The following is a 23,549-nucleotide window of genomic DNA, read 5'->3' as shown; positions in this document are numbered from 1 at the left end:
TCGACAGATCTATCACTGCGTAACAAAACTGTTTCACATTAATTGGCTGGCTGCGAGCCTAGCAGAAAATGTAGAACAACCAGGGATAAAGTCCCACAACCAGATAACAATGAGAGTGCCTCCATTGTCTGGTTAACCCTAAAAATGTAAATCCCCAATTGACAGTAAGGGCGGGCATAGCCTATATATCAAAGGTCAGATCCGATTCAGGCCCGGAGTAGAGAGCTTGGACAGTTGAGATAGAAATTGTGGCTACTCCCAATCTGACCACCGGGGGACCCAGACAGGGCAAATACCAGGCCAGGTGTCCCAGGAAGTTCAGCAAGTCTCCCTTTCACTAATTTACCCCGGTCGTAGTGCAGCATTTAAATCCAAGTCTGAGGATGGAGAGTGTGTCGGTGCACCCACTGAGGGCACCTACAGTAGGTTTCCGGTTTTGTGATCGCTCAGAGTGCACTTGCTCACCATCAGTGGCTGACCCATTGTGTGAAAATTGAGCCCTTTTACCCCTCCCTTGCTTCTCCACATGATCGAGAAACACCTGTTGGCAAGTATGCATAATGGGTCACCCCATTCCGGTATCAGAGCTTTCTGCCATTGAAGTCCTGACCAAGATGGCTGCTTCTTCACCCAATGTCACACCTACTCCAGAGTGAGTCCAAGAAGTAAGATTTGCGCAGGAATAGTAGCATGTATTGAAGCCTCATTGCTCTAAGTTTCTGTTTTATGCAGTCTAATGTCTTCCCTTGTTTTTGCACCAGTCTGGTGTAATCAGGGAAACTCATGATGATATGGGAAATATATTTGATTTCTTTTTGGGTTCTAGTTGTGTGCAGGATCGGATCCCGGTCTTGGTAGTTGAGGAATTGTGCAATAATGAGCCTGGGAGGGGCTCTAGGCAGTGGGCATGGCCCCAACGCCTGATGAGCTTGTTCGAGGATAAAACACTGAGAGAAACCATCTCTCCAGATAACGGCCAAAGCTACTCCAACAGGAAAAAAACACAGTTATCCCACTCTGCACCTTCCAGCAACCCCACACTCTGAAGATTGTTCCTACGAGAGTGGCCCTTAGCGTCTTCGTAAGGCTAGAGCTTTGGATTCCATCACAAGGTGGATCACAATGGATTTAAATTCCTTCTATGTGTCTTCCAGTTCAGATATCTGCCTTTTTGCCTCAGTTACTATCTCAACAACGGTTGTGAAGGTCTTGGCAGATCAAGGAGACAGCCGATTAGACTTCCCCTATCTTTGTTTCCGGGGTCACTTTAGATTCTTGTATAGCCTCCAGAATCTGAGATATGGAGGATTGTTGTGTGTCCTCCAGAGCCATGTTCACTGTGGGGTCAGTCATTGTAGAACCAGAGGCCAACGGCGTGGTATATTTCTCAATTTTTCACTGTTTGGTGGTGGAGTGTGATTTTTCTTTCATCAGAGGCATTTGCAGCAGCTGCAAGTGGAATCCTCCCCCGCTGGTATCTGGAATCTGGTTGTCCCCTAGCAGATAAAAACAGGGCACAGTGTTTCTCAAAGGAGGTCACAAGCCCCCAGCCAGCCTCCCAGATTCAATCCGGCAGCAGCATCACAGCAAGGATCCAAGAAAGGGCTCCATAGCAGTTGGACATTGCTCATTAGTTTACCAAGGTTTATGCTACATGGCCCGAGGTGCGACCCCACTACTCAAATTTATAGGAGTACCCACAGAGATGAGTGGCTCCCTGAAACAGGTCAGTGAGGTCCTGTTGCTCCAAGTCTCACCAGAGCATACCACTGCAATGCCTGAGTTCCTCCTGAGGCGGAAGCCGGGAGGCTGCGTGCCTAGTACTATCTGTGTATTTTTAATTGCTGCTAACTTGTACAATCTGTACTATCTGCACTATTTGCCGATTTGGCGTTTTATTTACTGCTGGTAAAAAGGCTTGACTTCAAAGCATTAGGAAGCTCTCCTTACCTTCCTTGTCCTCCCTGTTTCCCGCTGCCCGGGGTCCACTCCCAGCTGAGTATCGACGCTGTGGAGCTGGTCCCGGGGCACAGAAGCGCGGCGGCCATCTTGGGGGTGGATCGGACTCTGAGCGCTCTAGTTGCGCATAAAAGGAGCCCCAGATCGCCCGCGTCTGTCTGTGTGATTGCCTGAGTTCCTCCTGAGGCGGAAGCCGGGAGGCTGCGTGCCTAGTACTATCTGTGTATTTTTAATTGCTGCTAACTTGTACAATCTGTACTATCTGCACTATTTGCCAATTTGGCGTTTTATTTACTGCTGGTAAAAAGGCTTGACTTCAAAGCATTAGGAAGCTCTCCTTACCTTCCTTGTCCTCCCTGTTTCCCGCTGCCCGGGGTCCACTCCCAGCTGAGTATCGACGCTGTGGAGCCGGTCCCGGGGCACAGAAGCGTGGCGGTCATCTTGGGGGTGGATCGGACTCTGAGCGCTCTAGTTGCGCATAAAAGGAGAAGGTCATGGCTTTGCGCAACGAACGCGCTCAGCGGGCGCGCCTGACTCGCGCCGGAGTCGTGCCAGAGTCATGCCCGTCTGCGCCCGTCCGCGATTTGGACGCGGCTGCGCCGAGCCTAATCTCTTCTTCGCCTGGGCCCCCCAGTACCATCTCCTACAGCAGGGAAATTTTACTGCGCCTCAACTTGAAACCTTGTTCTTGGACACATGCACTGTTCTCAGACTCGACGTCTCGTGTTTTTAAACCTTGCTGTGTACCACACAGAGATAACTCATCTCACCCTACATGTCATTTCCTTCAGTCCTTTCCCCATTATTCCTTGGCTCCTAAGAACACCTCTATCAAAGCTGGATTGATTAACTGTCGTTCGCTTGTGAAACACTCTTTAGACATAGCTCAATCGCTTGAGGACAATCAGTGGGATCTCCTTTTTCTCACCGAAACTTGGTTGGGAGCTGACTCCAACCCTGCCCTCTGCCTTGCTATCCCGTCTGACTATAAAATCTTGTGCGTCAACAGACAGAACTCTCACCCCGGCGGAGGGGTGGCCATTATTTACAGATCTATCTGGTCCATCTCCTCCTTCCCCTACTCTCAAATAGAGTGCATCGAGGCACTACCTTTTTGTATTAAACTTGCTGCTAACTTCACTTACTCAGGCCTATTAGTCTACCGTCCCCCTAAATCTAAAATCTCTTATCTTCCGGCCCTTCTCGATTTCGCCCTACAAGCCTCCTTCCGATATGCCAATTTTACCCTCTTAGGGGACTTCAACCTTCATGTTGATAACATCAATTAGCCTACCATTGCCAATTTTTTGTCAACCTTATCTGATGGCGGCCTAAAACAAATTGTTCTTGGTCCTACGCATAAGGCTGGTCACACCTTGGATCTGATCTGTACTAATTTAACAGATACCATTCTAAGTAATCCTTCCCCTGTAATTTGGTCCGATCATTTTGTGATCCCTTTCTCCATTTCCTTCCGCCTTTTGGACCGTTCCAGACCCCTGTCCAACTCTGTGGGTCGGAATTGGAGGGTGATTTCTCCCGAGAGTCTAGCCCCTCATCTCTCCATGTCCGTCCCCGTGGAGGCTAAAGATTTGGACTCTCGAGTGGCCAGTTTTAATCATTGGATCACCTCGGCTTTGGATCTCCTAGCCCCTATTAGACCTATCAAATCCCTCCATGCCACTCCTTCTGCACCATGGTACTCGGATGAACTCCGGATTTGCAAATCGGCTTGCAAACGGCTTGAGAGAAATTGGAGACGGGCTTACTCTCCTGATAGCAAATCTAAATATAAAACTTCCCTCTAGGAGTATAGGAAGAAAATCATTGATCATAAAAGATCCCATCTTGAGGAGAAAATCACCCGGGCACAAGGATCTTCTAGAGTCATTTTTGACACTGTCAGAGCCTTTACTGACCCCCTGGCCCTCAAGCGTCAACCATCGGTATCTCAGTCCCTCTGCGACAATCTTTCCAGTTATTTTGAAGATAAGATTGCTACTATTCAGAGTTCCTTTCCCTGCAAAATCAACCCTTCCCATCTGAAATCACGTCCAGTCAGTTCCAACCCTGACAAGGCCTTTTCTAACTTTGAGGTGATCACCCCGGAACATTCACTGGCAGAATTACTCAAATGTAAATCTGGTTCCCCTTTGGACCCCTGGCCGGCAAAACAGTATAAATCCCTAGCTCCTCTGCTTAATCCTTTTTTAAATAAAATTTGGAATGACTCCCTTCAGACAGGAATCTACCCCGACTCCTGGAAACACGCTAGATTGGTTCCCATCATTAAAAAAGCAACTGCTGATCCTTCTGAACCAGCTAACTACCGTCCCATCTCCCTGCTCCCCGCCCCAGCTAAAGTGCTGGAGAAACTTGTTCAACGACAACTGGCTGGTTTCTTGGAAACGAGCGGCGCTTTCCACATTTCACAGCACGGCTTCAGGTCGGGGCACAGTACCGAATCTGCCCTTATAGAGATGGCTGATGCCATGAGATGGAAGTTAGACGAGGGTTCTAGTGCGGTGTTGGTGCTGCTTGACTTGTTGGCAGCCTTCGACACCGTCTCCCATCCCGTCCTCCTCGACCGTCTGCAGGCAAAGGGCATCTAGGGCAAGGCCTTGGAATGGTTTGCCTCCTTTCTGTCCAATCGGACACAGGCTGTATTCACTCCCCCTTTTACCTCAGCCAGTCGTCCCCTCAGGTGGGGCGTCCCTCAGGGTTCTTCATTGAGCCCTCTTTTGTTTAATGTGTATTTTTCCCCGCTGGCCGAGATCATTTCTCAATCTGGAATCCAGGCCACTTCCTATGCGGATGATATACAGCTTCTGTTTTCATTTGATTCCCCCTCCCAGTCTACCTTTGACCCGTTGAAAACCTGCCTCCGGAACATCGCTAGCTGGATGGATAACAACTCCCTCGGGCTTAATGCTGGCAAAACCGAGGTTATATTTTTCCATCAGCCTTCGCCATTGGACCCTAACCTGTGGTGGCCTCTTGATCTGAGCTCACCCCCCTTGCCTAAAGACTCAGTCAAAAATCTAGGAGTTATCTGGGATTGCAATCTCTCTTTTCAGAAGCAAATCCACTCGGTATCTGCGGCCTGTTTTTCTTAGATAAGGATGATGAAGAAATTTATCAATTTTCTCCCCAGCCAAACCAGGAAAACTATTGTGCAGGCTTTAATCACCTCCCATATTGATTACGCTAACGGATTGTATTAAGGTCTATCTTGGGGCCTTCAGCGTCGTCTTCAAACAGTCCAAAATGCCGCTGTCCGCCTGGTTTGTGGTCTTCCACTTCGTGAACATATCACTCCCCATCGTCTCAGGCTGCATTGGTTTCCAGTTCATAAAAGGGCGGAATTTAAGGCGCTTACCCTCGCTCATCGTGTGATCAATGGTAAAGGCTCCGCTCATCTATCCTCTTGCCTTTGTCCTTACAGCAACATTCGATGTCTTCGCTCTAGCTCTAAACATCTTCTTTCTACCCCCAGAGTCAAAAAAGCTCGATCTGGGGGGAAAACATTCCAAGTCTGTGCCTCCTCCCACTGGAACAACTTACCCCTGTCCATTAGGACCATCCGGGAGGAACTTTCCTTCCGGAGAGCTTTGAAAACCTTTCTCTTCTGTTAATACCGTCAGAGTTCTGGCACTTCCTCTGCCTTCACACAAGCGCCGGGACACCCCGTTGGGGTATCTGTGCGCTATACAAGATTTCCAAATAAATAAATAAATGCTCCTCAATGAGGCACCAAGACCTGAACTCCAATCCAGGGTCTATAGTGCTGATGGGGATCATGGTAGGGTGACCAGATTTTAAAAAGCAAAAACTGCGACAGGCCAGCAGGCCAAACATAGAAGAAGGACTAAAAGGGTGAGCACGTTCATAAAAGAATGTAAAATCTGTCTTTTTTAATTCTACTTCCATACATATATATATATTATACACATACAAATACACACAGATAGTGTGTGCCACTGATTTTGAAACACTTTTGACTATGGCAGGACCTCCTCCCTGGCCCCAATACCCTACTCCCATTTGCAGGGACCATGACCTAAAGGTCCAGCTGAACTCCTCAGGTGCTCCTTGAATGAGGCTAATGCAGCCGCAACCTGAGAACTAATTAGATCTATTTCACACTACAGAGATGTGTGTTAAAGAAAGAGAATATACAATAATTGAAAAACTCACTCCACTTTCTTTAAAAACTGGGACAAATATTTAAAATAGTTAAAAGTATTGAGACACTGGGACAGAGTTCTCAAAATTGGGACTGTCTGGGGAAATCCGGGATGTCTGGTCACCCTAGGTCATGGGCAGCAAGTTCCTCCACCAGGGCAGCCCATACCAAAGGCCTCCCACAGGGGTATATGTTTGGAAGCAAAGAGGCCTCACAATCAGCTGTTTTTCCCAGTTCACAGCACTCTCCATTTTCAAGTGCAATATCAGATCAGGAGACTCAGAGATCTTGTGGTCCTAGGGGATCACCAAGATCATGGGGACAGGGTTCGTTGGGGTACAGCCTCTACTAGAGTGCAGGATGGTCACACTGATGTTGCAGACACCCAGGTCGCAAGTCCATTTAACACAAGTGGTAAGAGTGTACTGGAAGCCGGAGCAGCTAGCTCTCCTTAGGCACAGCTGCAGAAGAATGGCCCTCCAGTTTGCGGCCAACTGAAAAAGGCAGCAGCAGTGGCGATCTCGATCTCACCTTGTTCCAGGCCACAAAACCACCTCCACCACCACTCACATAGGCCTCCTGAGGCTCGGAGTCTGTGCGGCTACCTTATGGCCATCAGGGAATGCCATGAGGCCCCTCCTCTATCAACTGCTACACCCCCGGGACAGGTAGCATACCGGGACAGGCAGCACAACCGGGACAGGCAGTACAACCGGGACAGGAGTGATAAACCTTGGTTGCAGCATAATGCCGCATATTGCAGGCTAGTGTCGGAGCTGTTCTAAAATGAGTCCGCAATTTTTGGTAACTCAACCATATCCCAGGAATTTATAGTTTTAATGTCTTATACCTACTGTTGTTGTACAGTGCTGTGTTGCTGTGTTGTGAGTAGCACGGTTATGTAGGGAAGAGCCAACTCTTGACTAATCCTCTGAACCTAAAATTGTTGCTTATGTTTGGGGGTGAAAAATTCCTTAGTTTAGCTTCATGGACAGCGAAAGATGTTCCATCCAACTTTTTTTCTTGTATGCTGGAATTTTGAGGCAGGGGTCAGTCTATAGTGGAGGATACGTTGCTGTATTTGTGATTTTCTTCCTGATAAAAAGTGATCCTTTGCTATATATTGCTTTGTGGGTGATACAAAGAAGCTCGAAGGTGGATCTTCTGGCAATTGGTAACCAATGTAGGACTCTCATGGAGTAGCATGGCAACATGTAATGGTTGTGTATGCCATCATCCAACCTCATATAGACTACAGCGATGCCATCCCGCTGGCAATCCTGCTACAATCCATACACTATCTTCAACTGTTTCAAAATACTGGAAGATGTCTGGTTTGCTGCATTTCTAAATTTCAACTCATATCCCCCATTCTGAGACAACTTCACTGGTTCCCTATATGCCAAAGGACTTCTCTCAAAGCTAGGGCAATTGCCCATCAGACAATTTATCAACAGTCTCCTGACTTAATAGCTGAAAACGATGAATGGCTCAAATTCTCTTGTGATCTAAGATTTAATCATCTATTTTTGCTAAATATTCCCAGAACAGGAAAGCTCTTTTGGGGGGACTGTGCCTTTTCAGTCACTGCTGCAAAAATATGGAATGTATTACCTCTTTCTGTTCTAGCAGAATCATCTATGACATGATTCAGATAGGTACATAAAACATTTGTGTTTCCATCATAATTTGACAGCTTCAATAATAGCATTTATAGGAGATCCTGGTGTTAAGAAACCTTAGTGTATGAACATTCTAAATACATGTAACCAGGGTCAATGGAATTATGCAATTTTGCAGCCATATTTTTTCCCCGCATATTTATAGATTTGTTGCATTTGCCACAAAATCCATCATCTGCAGCGTAATCTGCAGATTTTAACAAGCTAAATTGTTTCTAGCTCAAATGGACCAAAGGTTACTTAACACCCAGCAACTAATGTTGCTGCGCACTTGAAGGCCCTCCACAAAGGTTGATTTGTCACCTTTCTGTTGCTTATTGGTTTATTTGTATGTTAAACTGGTACTAATGAAACCCTTGCCCAGACAGTGTTGACATGTAAAAATGACAAAATAAATATCAGCGCAAAATATCCTTAATTATTTTCCTTTTCTTGCCACATAATTTAGTTAATCTGCCTCATAATTTGCCTTTAACTTCCCCTGCCGCATAATTCCAGTGGGCTAGGCTATGACATAACAATACCTAAAACCGGTATGTTTAATATGAAAAATTAAAACAAAGGACTAAGACTGCCCAATAGAGGTCTCAAAGGTTTATGAAAAAGTATAACAATGCCAGTATACCTTAATTATTGCAGAATCATTTGCTAAAGCCAAAGGACTTTTAAGGGTGCATTCTTATTACACTGTATTTAAGGCTGTAGATGTATATTTTCTCACAAGGAATGTCTTTGATTACCATAGCAGGCAAGAGTTTGGGTGTTATTTATGTCCTCAGGCAAACCCTTAAGATTGGAGCAATATGTTATTAAGCATCTGATAGGGGTTGCATATTGTTTTTCAATCATATTTCTTGAATATATTTGTAATTGTATGACTCTGTTCCTGATAGCTGCTGGCTTATGTGCAATACGGTAGACCTGACCTGGTTATAGTGGCAAGCCAACGTCAAAGCCTATGGCTATAATAACTGACTGGTTCATTTGAAAATATTATGTCAGATTTCATAGGTATGGTCTGTTAAGACAAGGGCAGTATGCCCGATTCATTCATCGTGAAAAGCATTTGTTAAACCCCAAAAGGCCTTTAAGGCTCACAAATAACTCTTGTAGACAAGGGCTGGGGTTTATTCATCCCTTCTGACAAACTCTGGAGGTAGGAGATTTGAACTCTGATAATCCTTGTAAGCCCCCCTAAGGAAGTGTTGTATATTGTGCTGTAAATTGTAATTTTGCAAATATTTAATTTTATGCCTGATGATTGCTTTGTGGGAATGATTATACTCAATACTGTAAGACTGAGTTAGTTACAGAGAAGGCTGTTAGCCTGATTAGTTCTTTGAGTAACATTATGGCAGAGGCCATAGGTCTGTTTTCTGGCATCCTGACGCCAACTTATTATTCACGTATTTTTAATTTTTTTTATTTTACAGTTTTATATAGCGCAAACTTGACCCGAATCGGGTATCAGAGCGCTTTACATAGCACCAGTTGCATTACATGAGGACACATTAATTTTTGTTGGGCATGGAGAGATTTGGGGGCATATTAACAAGCCAGGTGATAAAATTATCGCCGCTTTAGCGGCAGAAAACTGCCGCTAAAACGGCTATAATGGGCTTGATAATATGCTCTATGGAATTCCAATTGAAGCCCATGTTAAATGTGAAGGACATCTAACCTGAGCTTCAATTGGAATTCCATAGAGCATTTTATCAAGCCCATTATCGCCGTTTTAGCGGCAATTTTCTGCCGCTAAAGCGGCGATAATTTTATCGCCTGGCTTGTTAATATGCCCCTACGTGATTTGCTCAGAATCACAGGATGTTCAGCGTCATTGCCGAAATTCAAACCCAGTTCCCCAGACTCGAGGTCGACCGCCCTAGTCGTTAGGCCAACTCCTCTCCATAAGTTAGATGTGACTATTTCTAAGGACTCCACAGAAGTCCTCCTGTTATCACATTTATCCAGGGTCCTTGGCTGCCAAATCCATCAATTAATTGATCAGCATATTAGTTGACTGTGTACACACTGCAGACGCATGCATCGATAATGCAGTTTCAGTTGTATGCATGCCCAGTCTAAGAAAGCAGAGGCAAAGAAAATGTCTGCGCAGATAAACTATATGTGGGCATATGAGGGCTCTAGTGACTCAGAACAGGAGTAGCCCACGTGTCAAATTAGTGAATTCCTCGAGGTTTTTATTAAACAATATCATCGTTGCTGCTTTTCTGGCAATAACCTTAATATTGTGGATTATATTACAATTTCTACATCAGATCCACTCAATTTATTATTTGGTGCAAATTGGCAATTCCATCAGAAGTATGTAACTTCAAAGGCTCATTAATTCACTCTAGATTATAGGGTTCCTCCCTCTGAATTCTTCAGCCTAAAGCAATACTTCAGAAACTGAAGATCTACCAGAGTGCCATGATTCATCAGACGAATTCCAGTTTTAATTTGCAGGTAGCTGTGCTCTGTAGAAGACCAAAGAATGCCTGGATAATAGTGTAAAAGGTTTTTTCTGTAGCAGGGTTTAGCTTAGCGTCATATGTTCATGAACCATAGGTGGATGCAGGAATCAATCTGGCTCTAAAAAGATCTAAAACTGAAAAGCCAGTTGTGCAAGTTGCAATGAACTTTCTGTAATTTATAATGCAAAAACCTTTCTCAATGTCGAATCCCTGAAAGTTGAATTTTGTAGCTTAATAACTGATCCTACCACATCCCCAGATACAGGTAAGCTTTTGTCAGAAAGATTTTTTTCCACTAGTCCGCCAAGGATAAGCACCAGCGATTTTGCCAAACTGAACTATATTGTTTTTTTGCAGATTCAGCTTAAGATCATTTTGTTCATTATATTGATGGAGATATGTCAAGACTCGAAATCCAATTGGAGTGTGATCTAACAGCACTGTATTGTCGTCGTATTGAAGGGCAAGGGTGTGAGTGGTGCCTAATTTGGGTGAGAATATTTGTTCCTTCATCAAATAAGTTATTCGAACAATTGTATTAAGGTTAAATAATATGAGAGTAAGTACATATTCCTGCTTCAACCAAGGACAACTCCCTGCTTCAAGCCATCTCTTGGTATAGATTTTCTGCTGCCTGAACAAATCTTTATCCTTTCCCATGTGCCAGTATGAAGTATGGGAATTGCACTAAACAATAGTGATGGAATGCCCCAAGAACCTAATTGCCCCCAAAGTGTTGCTTTGTTCACCCAACCAAATGAGACACCAAAGTGTATAAGTGTATAAAGCTGTCCCTCATTTGATGGCTTTATGTGCCAATAGTTTTATCGACATTCTGTTGTCAATTGTCACAGATGATTTCCTGAGCCCCGTCTGTTGCAGTGCTAAAATATTGTTACTGGAAACCCAGTTTGCAAGCTTCTCTAGTAGCAGTCTAGCAACTTTTGTAGCTATCCAAGAGTATAATATTTCTATTGTTTTTAGGATCACTTATGCTGCCTTTTTAATGGATGGGATGTAATATTGATCTCTTCCAAGAGTCTGGTGTTATCTCTGACTCGTTTTTCACTAAAGAGTTACAATAATGGTCCCATGCAACTTTCAGGATTTACTTGAAGACAGAAACAGGTACATCACTAGGGCCTTGTGCACTATTACTTCTGGAGGAAGACAAGGCCCACAGAATTGCTTCCTCAGTGATCTCTATGTAGAGAGAGAAAGTCCATTCTATTTCCTCCTCCGTTACTGCCATAGTGGCGATGTCAAAAAGCAAAGGTGGCCCTTATGTGAATATTGATGGATCAAGGTTATAATAAGGTCATTCTGAACCGTGGTTGCCTATAGGGTCAAAATACTATTTGGTCAGATTGCTCTTCCATGTTAGTGCATCACTGGTGTTATGCTCTGGTGCTTATTTTCAAGATTGCAGATTAGCCCACAAAATCTTTTTGCACCATGAAGAACTGTCCCACTGATGATGCCACCACTTTGCTTCAAATGTTAACTTTTAACATTTAACTTTGTAAACTGCTCTCTGTGTAATCAATTCATGATGAGTCGCTGATGTACGGAACCATGCAAAACGCTTCTCTGGTTCTAATTTTTGGATGCTGATTTTCATCAGAGGCACACAAATCCATTAGTGATATAAGAATATACTCCCATTCAGAAATTATTGTTTGATGGTTTTCCAACCTTGCAAGATATCTCACCCTTAGACCTTCACCAGCCGTGGTACTTGAAATCGTAATGATGGTTCCATCTCAGTTTTGAATAACTGATTTTATCATTGTCCTCAGCAATTGTCTTCAGTAGTTCATTATAACTGAGCCACCAGTTAAATTCCAATACTTGAGGCTAATAATCGATCTCTGGTCGAGGGACTATAATGAGATAATTTGTTATAACAGAGCCAGAGTACAGGAGTATAGTCTAGCAAGTTCTGTTTTCTGCCATACCAATGTATTGCCATTGCTGGTATATTTGGGGTTAGTAGCCCACTTAAATTGACTACTGGAATCCTAAAAAAATGCTTTGCCAAAAATTTAGATCACTTTTCCAGGACTCTATTTGAGCTTATACCTTGGCAGGAATGCTACAGTAACTATGGAGGTCATCCACCAGATGTGGGATTAGGCTTTGCGAATGCAGAGTATTGTTGAGGTCCCCATTCAGGATCAATTTTACGTTCTCCCTTTCTTGCCGTAAGCCCTAAATGTGCTCCAACAGCTTGTTTGGTGTCATTTTTTGTTCATTGAGTTAGGTGGAATATATATATTGTACAAAATGACTACTTATGGACTGTTGACATCACTTGAGGTTAATTCCATAGCTACTATATAATTGGAGTCTATCGAAATCTCTACCTGCAAGACTTCCAACCTAATGGAAATAAAAGTCAGCAACCCACCCGAGAGGCAGCCTTTAGCTGACAGTTTAACCGCAGACTATACAGAATAATTTCATATCGTCTATCTTAATTATTTCTATCCAAATGAATGTGCATTCGTAATCCTGTTAATCAATTATGAGAAACGATCATATTAGAGAAATTACTGAGCATCAAATTCTAATGTTATTATTCTGTATTGCTTTAACTGAGCTTTTAGGGTGTATGATTTTGGCTCACCTATGTTTCTTCAGGAGATTTGGGCTTGCTGTGATAAACCTTTACCTTTAATGCATTGTATTTAGAGTAATTTACATGAGTTTAATTTCTAGTTTGTAGTTTAGTCATCCAATTCCTGGTCCTCATTTGGCTCTCTCATTTCCAACCTCTCTTTGCACAAAACAAGGTCCATCAGAGGACCAATAGAGGGGTATGATCATATAACAGCAGGAAAACCATGATTTCATATAACATTTGTCCTAGTAAACACTACAGCACTTTGTTGGCTTCTGTCCTCGCTCTTTCTAGGCAGTTGGGCAGCTTTTGTTGCGTTTTGACTTTGTATCACACCTGTATCCCTAGATAGAGTACTGCCTCGTGAAGTCAGTTGAACTACTGTGGGATCAAGATCATATGAACAAAGCCAATTCCTTCTGTATATTTCATTCTTAGATTGCAATGCTAATGGACTGTAAGTGCTCTTATCCCTCCCAACCATTTAATTAGTCTCCGTTTTTATCTTTCCTTCAGTACCTAGCAACATGTTAGTTGGTTCTTTACCCATGGAGTGCTCCCTTTGTTTTAAAAAATATGGCAATAGATTGCACTGTGAAGAAATAGCATATTTTTTGTCTGTTCTGTATAAGTCGTTCCTTGGATGCCCTTTTCTGGTCTTTAAGGACATCAGGATTCTAAAGATCGGGTGTGTTTGCACCTATTCTCGAGTTTCCGGCAGGTGGCTGATGATTGGATTGTTGCTTAGAGCTCAACTTATCTTTTGACTTTTGCTCCAAATGATGTCTCGCTATCTCGGAGCCGACTGAGGCTGATTTGGCAGTTTCACATTTGCCCTGCCAAATGAATGGAAGTTGTCCAAGCTCATATTCTTAGAATTATTTTTCTTCATTAGTTTGTTAGCATTTTCTTGTTTTTCCTACACACACCTGAGGGTAGCTGATCTAAGTGTGAAGCCACTTAGACTTGGTGATCAATCATTGATATATCATCTGTTTGAAGCTTCTCCCCTACATCCCTTTTGGTGTTGAGCTTGGTAGTTGTATTTAAAGCAGTCTTAGCAGTCTTCACCGGAGGCTCATGTAAATGTTTTGCTTGTCACTATACGGTAGTCAAAGCACTGAGTCAATAAAGGATGGATGTAGATGAGGCTCATGCTACAGTATTTGCTTGACCCCATTTGTAAGGTCAACAAGTAAGTCATTAGAGGATGGATATAGGTGTGGTTTACTATTAGTTCTAATTAGATGATTTACTGTGACAAACTCTTTTGTACTACCATTTGGGTATAGAGTTTGGTTCCTGGTCTGCCTCAGTCGACCAAAGCCATGCTCAAACATTTCCTGTTCAATCCTTTTCCATGAGCTGATCATTATGTTCCTTACACTTGGTAGCAAACCAAGCGTGTTGATGATCTTGCAACAGAAACAATGTTTGAGGTTGTTTGACTGATACATTTTTTTATCATAATCCAGTATCTGTACACCTATTCTAAGAAGAAGATCAATTGGAGTGTCCATTTATTGTAACTGAAGGTTAATGGCATCCACTGTGATAGTCAACAGCGATGACATTGAGTAAAATATTGCTACCAAGGGATACAATCTCGTCCTGGACCCACTTCTGTTTCATTAGATTTATTTTGCAATTCCTTAGCTGGTACATTTATTGGCATCTCGTTTTGATTATCAAAAATAAATATTTCAGTATGTTCCTTCAGTACATTTGAATTCCTCTGTAGCAGTCACAACACTTGGAAAAAGGAATTAGTGGGGAATCCATGGTGATCAATGAATTTTGAAAGTTAATAATTTCGCAAGTTCCCAGATCAGTTTCACACAGATGTATTTTTATTAGACAGGATATTGTTGGGGATTAGGTTGTTATAATTCCCACGGGGCGCTTTATTGAGGCTCACAGAGTTATAATATCCGGATACACTCTGTACTGTGGATTAATCCTCTGTCTCAAAAAAATGGTTGTAGCAATTTTCAAATTGGTATAAATTTGGTCTTTAGCTCGTACAAAGATTGATGTTCTTGTCAAAAGAAGAGGTTTGCCCTCTGGTTCAGCGTTTTAGGTCTAAATCAGATGCCTGATCTTGTTACCACACCCGAGTCTCCCTTTGAATGCTTTACCTTTTGGTTGAAACAAACTGAATAGGGAAGTGTCAATTCCCAATGACTGAGGTGTTGAAAAAAGGGTTTACTGAGCAAATCATTTCATCCAGATTGATTTACCTTCTACTGGATCTGCCAGTGGTGGGGAGTGGGGAGGGGAAGAATTGGCACCCAAAGTTAAATACTGTCCTCTGCACAGGGACCAAACTTTATGGACCGTCCCAGTATTCAGATGATATCCCTCCATTCCCCTCCCAGTTAAGTAATGGTGTGACCCCTTCTTTCCCATTATGGGATCAAATCTAAGATCCATACTAGAACTACACTTTCCATAATGTTTAATAGATTCCAATGTGCCACTTTTCCCTGTCACAAGGATCCAACTCTTTTGGATTGGTGAGCTCTAGCCCGTGTTTGTTGTATACTTGCGATATACCAAATAGTCCTTAGTGGTACTGTAGATGCAGATGTTGTCTTTAAAATTGTTATTTATTGAGGTGTTGAGTTGGACACCACCTCACCTTCCCCTGAGAACAGTGACTGTGATTATGGCAGCTAGTCACAGAATTACTGGGAGGCTAGTGATTATGGGAATGGGGCAGGAGCACATCTGTTATATTCCATTCTTGCTTCCCAGATTAGAATGGCATTTCAATAATTCAATAGATTATGTTTTTCTACAGCTTGCTATGCAATTAGTTCCTTCCAGCCCCAGCACAGTAAACATTGTACAAACTCAATAGTGAAGATCCTTAAAGTGAGAACTTTCGCTTTAACTAGACTGTGCTGACTAGTGGACTCTCTCGAAGAGGAAAAAGAGGAAAGAGAGATGCCTACTGTGCCTGAGGCCCACCTCGCTGTCCTTAGGTGGACTGAAATGGAGCATACAATGGTGTCAGGCAACTGGCTCAGGATTTTGTTCCGCCAGGCACCCTCTTGTGATGCAAGGCCTGGAGCCCTGTGCCTGAGGCTAGTATCAGACCTCTAGCCTTGGAGTGAAAGCAACAGGTGGGAAGTTCTGTGTGGAGAAATACAGTGACCTCTCAAGGGCTACTCACTGCTCGCCCAAGGTTGCTACCTGTTCATTGCTCACCATTTGCTCATTGCATGTCACATCACTGACTGTGTTGAAAGATAACTGTTTTATTCAGTAGTTTTAATAATCACTATGAGGAATTATGAGGTGCTGGAGGGCTGTAGATTGCTGTGAGGCATTGCAATGCAAAAGAATGGAAGGTTTTAACAAAATTTAGTTGGTTTTCATTGCCGCTGGTGTTGCAAGGCAAAAGGCTGGCATGGTTGAACAAAATTTTGTTGTTTTTTCAATGCCTTTGGCTGGCCATAAACGAATTGCTGCACACCTATGCCACAAGCTGCACTGGCGCTGCCTGGTCTCTTTAATGGCCCTCTGCTAACCTAGAACACTACTCACCACAAGACCACCACGCCCGCTGACGTCTCCTCCTACCTCTCGACTTCTCAGATTGCCTTTGGGAGGCATACACGAAGGTCGGGTTCTTCACAGTGTCGAAGAGAACAGTATAGAGCTCATCAAAATGGATTGCTGCAGTGTCTGGCAAGAGCATGATAACCACCTCCACAGTCCCCCGAACAGCTCTTGGCTCTAGTGTTCTGATGCTCCTCTCAGACCTCTGCTCCTAGGTACCTGCTCTGGCCCCAACCTGCATCTCACATTGTTGCATCTGTTCAATATGTCTTGAGAACATATGTGTAGATGAGTGTCTTTATATGGGTTTGTGCTCCTTTCTGTCATAATACATATATGTCGGGGATGTAAATATGCGCACAGGAAAAGTCCCTGAAGGGTTTAACAATATATATATATATTTTTTTTAAATAGAACAACCTATGCATAATTATGAACAACATGCATGTGTGTTGAACCATGCAAATATTATTACATCTATGTATATGTATGGAAAACAGGATGTACATGCAGAATGCATTAAATACTCTCATGCTCACATTTAGAACAGTGATTGTAAATGTTTTCTCACATCAGTCTATATCAGGTAAAGTGTCCCAGGGAAATGCATTTGTAAGCCAGCAGCTAAAAGAGTGTGTTGTCTCCCAATCATAAAGCTGCTATGTACGTATAACAAACTGAGGAACTTCCTTGTACCTACTGTCAAAGATTTGTCTGCATTGCTGGAAGGAGAATATAATGTGGACACACAAGCATGCCATGCATCAAACAGAACTGGACCCCAATGGAGTGTGGAAGAACACTAGTAGAGTGGGTGCCCCAAAATTCCTGTTTCCCAACATAGCCTGTTTGTATCATGCATGGTCCACGTCGGAAAGGATGATATAATTCATGCTGCAGAGAAACGTACTCAGAATAAATGCCACTTCTGTGTCACCTGCCAATCTTATAATATTGAGAAAAGGATCAAGAACAATTCCACTGCTCCCTGCAACCTTGGGTACCCTTCTTCCATCTGTAAATGGACCTTAATAAAAATGACTTAGTGATGTTCATATTCCTATGTTATTGTGCTTATGTGGTTGTGCTGGGTGGACGCCTATCCTTGTAAATAGGCAGATGCTGTGTGTGACTGCTGCGAAAATGTTGCTGAAAGATTAATTCCCCATTTTGGGATACCCCTTTCCCACGCAAGTGACCTTGGTACCCACTTTGATTCTTCCTTAGTTCAGTACATTTGCATGGTCCTAGAAGTACAACAACACACCCACTGCCCTTGCACCCAGAGTTTGTAGGGAAGGAAGAGAAGAGTAACTCCACATGCAAGAATAAGATAGCCACAATATGCTCAGAAACCCAGCTGTAATGACCCTGCGCTCTACCCTTGGAGTTGGGGTCTATTTGCCAATACGGTGATATGAGTTTAGAATACTGCAAACAACTGATTGATTGTCAGTAAACTTTCAGTTCTCAGGTCAGAACTGTCCTGCCTGAGAAAGAAAGTGCGTTCGGCAGTGTTGCTGGAAGGGAGTCTACCCGACCCACTGGTCCCCAACACCCCAGTGATGTGCTGATGGCTCTCTCCTTGATCAATACTAATCACTACAAGAGTGCACCATGCCTCCTGAACCTCACCAGGTTGTCCTACCTGTACATCACATCTCCTGCATGTTTCCTGGTCTGGGACCTTCTTTGCTACACCAGCCCACCCCGATGTCTCAAGTGAAGAATTTGCTGCCTGCATCTGTTTGACTACAAGATTAATTCACTCCTTGCCATCCCTGCACCTCCTTCTGAGGTGCAAACTGGCAAGCTGCTTCAGGGTCCCTCTGTGGACCTGGCTGTCCATCTTTGCTGCAGATCTCCTGCTTTCACAAATGTCTACTAACAGTATCCGATTCTTTTCAAAGGCGCAACTCAGGGGGGGGTTGGCGTTTTGTTACATGGGAATGTTAAGTTAAGCACGCCAGAGAGTAACGATTATGTGTAATATGTGCAACAAGTGCTGGATATGACATGAACAATGAACAGTGTGTATGTGTATTGACTATGTCTTGAAAAACCAATAATATCTGATTGGAAAAAAACGGTATCTTTTCAAAGTTCTCGAAATTTCTCAAGAAATCCCAGCACCTGAGTTCCAGTTTGTGTCACATTTATCTCTTCAATTGCTCTCTGTGGGTCGAGAACGCATAAAAAGAGATGAATTGTGGGAGTGGTTAAAATTCCATGCTCTGTAGCGTGACGGGGAGAAGCACTTTCTCATTGAGCACCTGCTTTTCATATTTTGGCTTTAAAAAATATGTTTTAGACTTTAAGTAGGTATGAAGACATTGCTTTTCACACATTTCAGAAAGGGCTTGCTGCCCAGACATATGTATTGTGACATATTGACTAATCGCAAATCCTTATCATACCACAGGGAGGGACAATGCTGTGGCATGGATATATGATCATAGGATGTCCCCCCTGTCCCCCTACTGGCCTCTGACCAGGGTGATTAGCAGCCAGACAGAGGCACAGCCTGAACACCCAAGGTGGGCAGCAGGGGAATTGTGCTAAGTAGGGGTGAAGCTCTGATGTTTTGCATTACCAGGGCGTTCTTTAGAGTTTTTTCATCTATAGAAGGAAGAGCAAGGAAGTCGGGGATGCTAAAGGCAGGTGAATATTTGGTAAGTTGCTTTGGCAAATAGCCATCCTCTTCCCAGTGGCGGCTCTCATAGGGCATGCAGCAGAGCGGTGTGGTGAGGCAGGGGAGGGGCAGGGTGGGGGGTAGTAAACTTGGACATACAACAGAACGGAGGAAAGTAATTATTACTTTCCTCCATTCCATCATATGTCAGAGTTGACTACCCCTCCACCCTGCCCCGCCCCCACCCTGCCCAACCGCCCCACAGCGCAGCACGCCCTATGCCAGCTGCCACTGCATCTGACTCTTTTGTAAGTGAAAAAATGTAGTGCGGCCTGGTCCAGATCAGCAGAATATGACTTAGTAAAAGCTGAGGCTCGAATGCACATTAGCTGTGGAGGGCTGGGAACATGTTACTTTTGCAGTAATAGGCAATACAGCTGTTTACTCAATAACACCTATTTAAAATATTTACAACTTGAGCAACAGGGTAGTAAAGAAATTTGCCAAGAGTCACAAAAGTGTGGGGTAAAATGCAAAATCCAGCCTTCACACTAAATAAATAATTGTAAATGAAGCAAAAGAGGCTGCATTTTCTTTCAGAATCACTGTGCACATGTACTTGGAATTATCTTCATCCTATGAAACAAGGCTAGATTTTTAACTCGTTTTATTCTTTAAGAGAAAGCTGTCCTTTTCTTACTCATTCTTTTAATATACAGAATGCGTAAATGGCATTTTCTTGCCAGATAAAATTACCTTTTCCTGCCAGATAGTTCTCAAAGAATTCCTCGAGATTTTCAGGTGGCTTATCTTCAAGTTCTTTAAACATATTGATAAAATGATAGTGTGAAACAAAATTATCTTTAGGATTTCTAGTGACATAAATAACCTGCAAGAAATGTAAACAATGTTAAACATATCAAACACGAATTAATTCAAAGCTCATGTTTTATTCTTTTCATTACAGAAAGCTTAATGATTTAAGCGCACTCCACCACATGCGCAAATACTGGCAAGACTGTCTCTACCCTACATTCAAGTTTAATAAACCTTCTTTCATTAAATAGAGTTAACCGTAACTTCTGTCAATTATAGAGCTAAGCAATACCAACAATTGTATGTTGAAAGAGAATTATTTTATTACCAGGATATTTTCAGAAATAATCAATGGTAGTAGACAAGATGCTCAAAAGATGGTAACAGCGAAAGCCGAGATCAATAGCTACTTTATGGAGAGAATGGCCAAAGGGTTTCAAACGCATAAAAATGAGGTCTAGTATACGGAGAGTCAATAGAAAGGTTGTTGGGCCTATGCACAATGCAGAAAATCACAAGGAGCAATATTACTAAAATGAAAAAGCCTGATGGCCAATATGCCATGGATCCCTTTGATATTCTCAGCATAGTCGATCGATTTTATAGATAATTATATCAAGAGTATCCCCCCTGTTCCAACTTTGGGGGTAAAGTAAATTGGAGGGAGCAACTAAGAGCAATTGACTTAACAACATTCGGGAGATGGAGTCTGATGTTACTTTGGAGGAATTCGTAGACACTTTACATCGGATGGCTTCAGGAAAGGCAGTGGGCCTTGATAAGATCCCTCTCAAACTATATAAAGTGCTTCTCCCTGGGCTAGCTCCTCTATTGCTGGACCTATTTTTGGGCGTCCAACAAAACGGGATTCCTCCGCACTCTTGGAAAGGCACAGATATAGTTATCTTTCCAAAGAAAGGGAATCCTTTGGGTACTCCTACCTCTTACCATCAAATGTCTCTAATAAATGCTGACGCTAAACTTTACTCAAATATTTTGGCTACCCGTTAGGGAGGATCATAGCTACTCTGGTACCCCCATGGCAACACGGGTTTATACCGGGTAGGGGAACTACTGATCACTATTAGGCATGTTATATCTCTGTGGGAAACAGCCATCACATCACATGCATTACAATGGATGCGTTTACAACGCGGTTGTTACAACAACCGTGTTGTTACATCGCAGTACCATTACAACGTAAGTTGTTACAACGACTTGCTGTAGAGGGCGCTCTAAACTAAGGAATAGTATAATTTACTATTCCAACACCTTCCCTACTCTTGAACACACTGGAGTTGGAATAGTAAATTATACTATTCCGAAGTCCAGCTCGCCCCCCTAGAGCAAGTCGTTGTAATGACTTGTGTTGTAATGGTACTGCAATGTAACAACGCGGTCGTTGTAACGACCACGTTGTAATTGCATGCGTTGTAAACGCATGCGATGTAAAAGGCTATATTCATCATTGTTGGATATTGTGAAGTAACGGGGGACTGGGTGGCTGTGAGCCTCGTTGACGCGGAAAAAGACTTTGATCGAGTGTCTTGCCATTTTCTTTGGAGAATTCTGGCACAATCTGGATTTGGCCCATGCTTTATCACTGCCATTAGGGCAATGTATTTCAATCTGTATGTCAGGCTACAAATGATGGGTAATGAAACGGGTAAAATAGAGGTGGGCAGGGGGACAAGACAGGACTGTCCCCGTTTCCCAATCCTGTTTGCTTTGTATATTGATCCATTTTTCAATCCGATCTTACAAAGTCAAGCAATAAAACCTGATACTGTTAGTGGCTATGATACTAAGGTTCTGGCATATGCAGATGACAATGTCATTGTAAAATCAGACCCTGAGAGGACAATAGCAGAGGTTGAAAATTTAGCAGGCAAATATGGGAGGGGATTAGGGTATTTTTGGGATAAAGAGAAAACACAGATTGTTTGCTCGAAAAATATTTATCTTCAAGATCCCTGAAAGATCGATACAGTTACTTATCTAGGGGTTAGGATAAATTGCGAGGTGGACTCTATATGGTCGATCTGGATCCGCTTTCCAAGGGGTATTAGCACTGACTTAAAACGTATGGGTAAGTAACATCTGTCAATAATAGGGAGATGTAATACACTTAAAAGGATTATTCTCCCTAAGGTAGTCTATCTGTTCTGCTCCATCCCCCTTGAGATAGAAGGTGCTATAGTTATGAAGCTGGGCTCTATGTTCATTAACTTTATATGGCAGTACCAGAAATACCACAGTCCCTAAAATATTTTACACTTACTCAGGAAAGTGGTGGGTGGGCTGTCCCCAAGTTGGTATTTAATTACTGGTCTGCTCTCCTACAGCAGATGGGAGTTTTGTTCATAGGAGATTGCTCAAAATACTGAAAGTCAGGAATGTGACCCGGCTTTTCCTTTCATACATCAGCTGGCTATAGCTAGAGATGCTCATGGTGTTCTTCTCCGACATGCAGAGGCTAGTATTTATTTTAAAAAAAAAATGATTTAAGTGCCTAATGGCAGCCTGGAAAGTCTGGAATAAGGTGGGCAAATTAATGAGGATTCCAAAATATAATAGGTATACACTCCTGTGGCGATCTTCTCTCTTTCCGGCTATGTTTTATGATGCAATTGAGAGGTATTGTAAACAATTTGGCATTATTAGGATTGGAGACATCTATAAAGCATCAGATTTTTGTTAATTCTCATACCTACAGCAGAACTATGGGATAGTCACTAGGGCTTACTTTAAGCATCTCCAGGTGAAGGAATTATACCCTACTTCGGGGGGAGTTGTTTACTGTAGATAAGATCCCACTCCTAGAAGTTATTCAGCGAGGGGATTGCAGGATAAATTGCATTTAAAAAATCCTACTTGAATCTACTACCCGATGATTTAGAGAAGGTTGAAGCCAACTGGGCCAAGAAGGTAGGGGATGGGAAAGCAGCCCTATATATGTGAATTGCACTTGGGATGAAGATTTTCTTGTCAGCTAATCTGAAGGCCCAACATTATAAAACTGTTTTTAATCTATACTTTACACCGGTGAAGCTATTTGATTGGGGGATGAAAGAGAATCATAAGTGTCCTAGATGTCAAGGGTGACCTGCTAAAATGATACACATTTTTTTCACTGTGAAAAACTCCAACCTTTAAAAACAGGAATCGAGACTTTTTGGCAAGATGTGTTAGGTAAAGAGGTATCCATCAGTCCGCTCATTACAAGTTCTGCAACATATGCCGTTGAACTGACCAAATGACCTCAGAGTTATTGAAGCTGTCAAAAATGAGGCAGCACTTTTGAAACTCCGGAGAAGATGTCCCTTTACAGGAGGGATCTAGGGGCCCGATTCACAGAACTAACTTAAGACAAAATCCTAAACTTACTACCATTTTGGTATTCACAGAAGGCACTTACTCATTTCGGTATTCACAGAAGTTAGGAGTCCTAACTTTAGGACTCCTAAATGCCTTCTGTGAATACCGAAAGTCTTAAAGTTAGGATTTTTCTCAGTTTAGGAGTAGTAAAGTTAGGACTCCTAAATGCCTTCTGTGAATACCGAAAGTCTTAAAGTTAGGATTTTTCTCAGTTTAGGAGACCTAATTT

The 23,549-nt window shown here is 42.8% G+C and overlaps 1 protein-coding gene across 3 annotated transcripts in view; it reads right to left on the bottom strand.

Annotated features, from left to right (window-relative positions):
• Positions 1–23,549, bottom strand: part of LOC146817864 (amine sulfotransferase-like) — a 278,102-nt gene that overhangs the window by 121,557 nt on the left and 132,996 nt on the right. For all 3 annotated transcript variants that reach the window (XM_085611343.1, XM_085611345.1, XM_085611344.1), the window contains exon 4: positions 19,883–20,015. In XM_085611343.1, the coding sequence (XP_085467469.1) occupies positions 19,883–20,015 (133 nt within the window). The remainder of the gene's footprint in view (positions 1–19,882; positions 20,016–23,549) is intronic.

The sequence above is a fragment of the Triturus cristatus genome, chromosome 6 (genome assembly GCF_964204655.1).
Source record: "Triturus cristatus chromosome 6, aTriCri1.1, whole genome shotgun sequence".
Lineage (NCBI taxonomy): Eukaryota > Metazoa > Chordata > Amphibia > Caudata > Salamandridae > Triturus > Triturus cristatus.
The sequence above is the reverse complement of the archived record's forward strand: the minus strand, read 5'-3'. Positions and strand labels throughout refer to the sequence as shown.